Here is a 3826-nt window from a genome sequence, read left to right as displayed (position 1 = left end):
GGGTAGCATTGAGAATTCAAAAACGCTCGGCGATCAGCCGAAGCTATCAAAAAGAGTTAGTGATAAATTTGAAAGAGGAATGGAGAAAACGAAGGTAGCTGCCTCTGCGGGAATGAAGAAGGTTAAGGAAGGAACCACCGTAAGTGTCAATTGGATGAAGGTCAAGTATAACAAGCACAAGCTCACCAACGCCAAAAAATAATGATAAATTTATATGTATCGCATAAATTAAACTAGCTCAAATATTAGTGCTATAACAAAAACACAATGAAAAATGCTGATGTTCTTTTTTATGATTATATTTATTATTATATATATGGAGTTCTATATATGAAAATACTTCAAATGATAATCATAATATTTGCTTAATACATGTTTGGATTTTATTCGTTTAATTATTGTTTTTTGTGTGTGTTTCTAGTGTATATATATATATATATGCACACGCGAGAGGTAAGTATTCAGAATAGTATTCGAGTCTCTAGACCTATTTGAATCGCATCTATCTGCTTCCAATTTGTCACATGTGTCTATCTTAATGCTCGTCACATTTTCACAAATATAGTACGATAATAAAAAAATTGGTTCGATAATATCAATTTTTAAAAATATTATATAATTTCATACCAAACTAATTTGACATGGTTCGATCTTTTTAAGTTCAATTTTGATATTTTAGGTATAATGAATCGGTAATTATAATTTTTTCTAATTCGATTTACAATACTCCTATAATAAAGAAGTTACTTTAATTTCTCAAAAAACGTCTCAACTATATCAAATTAGACTTTACGCATATAAAAATATTCAAAAGATAGTATAAACACTTTCCTTCGCTAATCATCTATACAAAAAGAATAATTCAATCAAAATAAGGGAATCAAAGTTCCAAAGTCTTGACAACATTAGTCAATTCTATTAGATACAAAACGGCCTTAAATAAAATGTGATGCTTACCTTTATACTAATTGTTTATATATTTATTAGTAATTATGTAGATACAAATTATATTTTGGAATGACATTTGATATTTCATCTTTTTTTTATATATAAATATTGTACTAAACCATTTTTTTTAAAATACAAAATATGATACAGAAATCATAATATCAAAATTTTTGAAAATATATACCAAATACTATGTACCAAAAGTGTGTACACCCTGCTTCTCCAATTATAGTTTTCTTTTTATAGCTATACAAATCACTATAATGGAACATTTGAGGTAAAGGAGGGAATCGACTACTAAAGTTAATTCCACATTCCAGCCAACTTGTTATTCGCCCCCGCCCCCATGTGATGTTCTCTGTCATTTCATCTTGACCAAAATAACAAATTAACCTACTACTCAACACGTTTATTATATATAAAATAATAATATTTTAATCACCAAAAAAATGTAATTGGATGAGGCTATTTTTTCTTTTCGAATTCAAATTCTATTCTTTCCGAATGGAATCCTACTGCTATCTATTTACTTGATATACTTTATAGTTTGTCCAGGTAACTGAATAACCTACTACTCAACACGTTTATTTGTCATTGTCATTATGAGTGTAATGATTTGTTGATCTAGAAATTTATAACAAATACTCATCCTGTTAAAATTAGCTGTCCGCTCTCAGATTGGGGAATGACCCATATAGTCTATAAATCTCAAATACCATTAATAACAAACAGTAGCCACAAACAACAGAAACTTGGAATGAGGATTCATCAATTCATCGCCATTGCTTTTGTTCTTACATTATCTCCAACTACTTCAGCTCATTTCTTTCCAAATATTTCTTCAATCCCTTCTTCTTTACTCAAACCCAATGCCACTGCTTGGACTTCTTTTCAAAAGTTATTAGGATGTCAACCCGGTCAGAAAGTCGATGGCATTGCTAAAATCAAAAAATATTTTCAACATTTTGGATACATTGATACTTTCACTACGTCTAATTTCACTGATGAATTTGATGATACTCTTGAATCTGCTCTAAAGACCTACCAGCGAAATTTCAACCTCAACGCCACCGGTGTGCTTGATGCGCCAACCATTCAGCATCTCATAAAACCCAGATGTGGAAATGCCGATGTAGTTAACGGTACTAGTACTATGAACGCTGGCAAGCCGCACACTGTGGCTCACTACTCCTTCTTTCCTGGAAGACCAAAGTGGCCGGAGAGTAAGACAGATTTGACTTATGCGTTTCTACCGGCAAACAATTTGACGGTTGATATTAAGAGTGTGTTCTCACGTGCGTTTGATAGGTGGTCGGAGGTAACCCCGTTGAGCTTCACTGAAATAGCGTCATTTCAATCTGCTGATATTAAGATCGGATTTTTTACCGGAGATCACAATGATGGAGAGCCGTTTGATGGTCCGATGGGGACATTAGCGCACGCGTTTTCACCGCCGGCGGGGAATTTTCACTTGGACGGCGAGGAAAATTGGGTCGTCGATGGTGTGCCGGTAAATGATGGAAACTTTTTTTCTATATTGTCGGCGGTGGATCTCGAATCGGTTGCGGTTCATGAAATCGGGCATTTATTGGGTTTGGGTCATTCATCGGTAGAAGATTCAATTATGTACCCGAGTTTAGAAGCGGGTATTCGAAGAGTGGAGCTCGTGGATGATGATGTTAAGGGGGTTCAGGAATTATACGGGTCAAACCCGAATTATACTGGGACCAATACAACATTGACTCCGAGCGGCCAGGATAATGATACAAATGGTGCCCCGATTCGTAGCTCATTATGTGGGTTTTTATTGGTTGTTGGATTTTTCTTCGCATTCAATTCAATTTAAAAACACTGTTCGATTAATTGTACTATTATGACCTTTTGTTCCCTTTATATAAAAAAAATTGTATCAATTGTATATGTTAATATTGTATTGATTGTGGTTGCAAATTGATAGTTGTATAGATATTTATTTCCTAGTAAAAGAAAAAAAAATCCCCAAATAAGCTCAAAACTGCCATGTGGCACAATAGGGATCAATTTGGACCCAAAATGCCATTTCTGTCGAGAACAAAAAGAAGACATCTTCTTTCTTAGTCCAAAAGCTGGAACCTTGAAGGAAAATATGTCCCTCATAGTCATGACCAATTTCAGGATCAAGATAGACTCTCTTCTCTCATGAATGTCACCAACTGGAGATCCATAAAACAGAACAATTCAATTATTAGATACTATCATCCCCTTTGACTAGATAGAAAATAAAAATAAATGAATACACTGTAAAAACAAGTTATGTCATAGCAAGTGCCACTGAGTAGTATCTCATGATCACTGAAGGTGAAGGAAATATCCAAATCAAATGGAACCCTTCAACTCAACTCAAGGCAGAAGAATACTACCTTCACAAGTGAAGGGACGTTAAACCTCTAAAGTTGAATAATACCTTCACAAGCACAATATCTATGATTACAGAAGGTCGTTTTCCCTACACTAATGTAATTTATAAATACAGGTTCTGAAAATCTCAGTACCACATCACGTATTTTTTTATTTATTTAGAGAGTAGAATAGGATATGTAGCTATAGAAGGAGATTTAGATGCTCCTGATACAGAAATATGGCAGCCATCAGAGAAGGAAAGTAGTTGAACCTCCACATTTGACTTTTCTTCTTTTTTCCCTCAACCAGTCCCCACATTTGACAACATGAGCAATTTTTTTGCCTTTTTTTCTTCTATTTTAGGTTAAGGAGGAAATTCACTATTATGTCAATCCTACAAACTGCTTAGACGTCGTTTGAGAGGCTGTTACAATTATACACATTTATTAATTAGGACTCATTTTTTAATGTCTATAAATATTTCTTAGGTACAAATAAC

At 33.8% G+C, this 3826-nt stretch overlaps 1 protein-coding gene across 1 annotated transcript; it reads left to right on the top strand.

The window, feature by feature from the left end:
* The first annotated feature begins 1690 nt into the window (after positions 1 to 1690).
* LOC125828218 (metalloendoproteinase 3-MMP-like) lies at positions 1691 to 2797 on the top strand. The gene has a single exon (XM_049507537.1). The coding sequence runs from the start codon at positions 1706 to 1708 to the stop codon at positions 2792 to 2794; it is 1089 nt and encodes a 362-aa protein (XP_049363494.1). The 5' UTR covers positions 1691 to 1705; the 3' UTR covers positions 2795 to 2797.
* Positions 2798 to 3826: the final 1029 nt, after the last annotated feature.

This window comes from Solanum verrucosum, unplaced genomic scaffold, assembly GCF_900185275.1.
Source record: "Solanum verrucosum unplaced genomic scaffold, falcon-dt-bn FXZP01000053.1, whole genome shotgun sequence".
Lineage (NCBI taxonomy): Eukaryota > Viridiplantae > Streptophyta > Magnoliopsida > Solanales > Solanaceae > Solanum > Solanum verrucosum.
The sequence above is the reverse complement of the archived record's forward strand: the minus strand, read 5'-3'. Positions and strand labels throughout refer to the sequence as shown.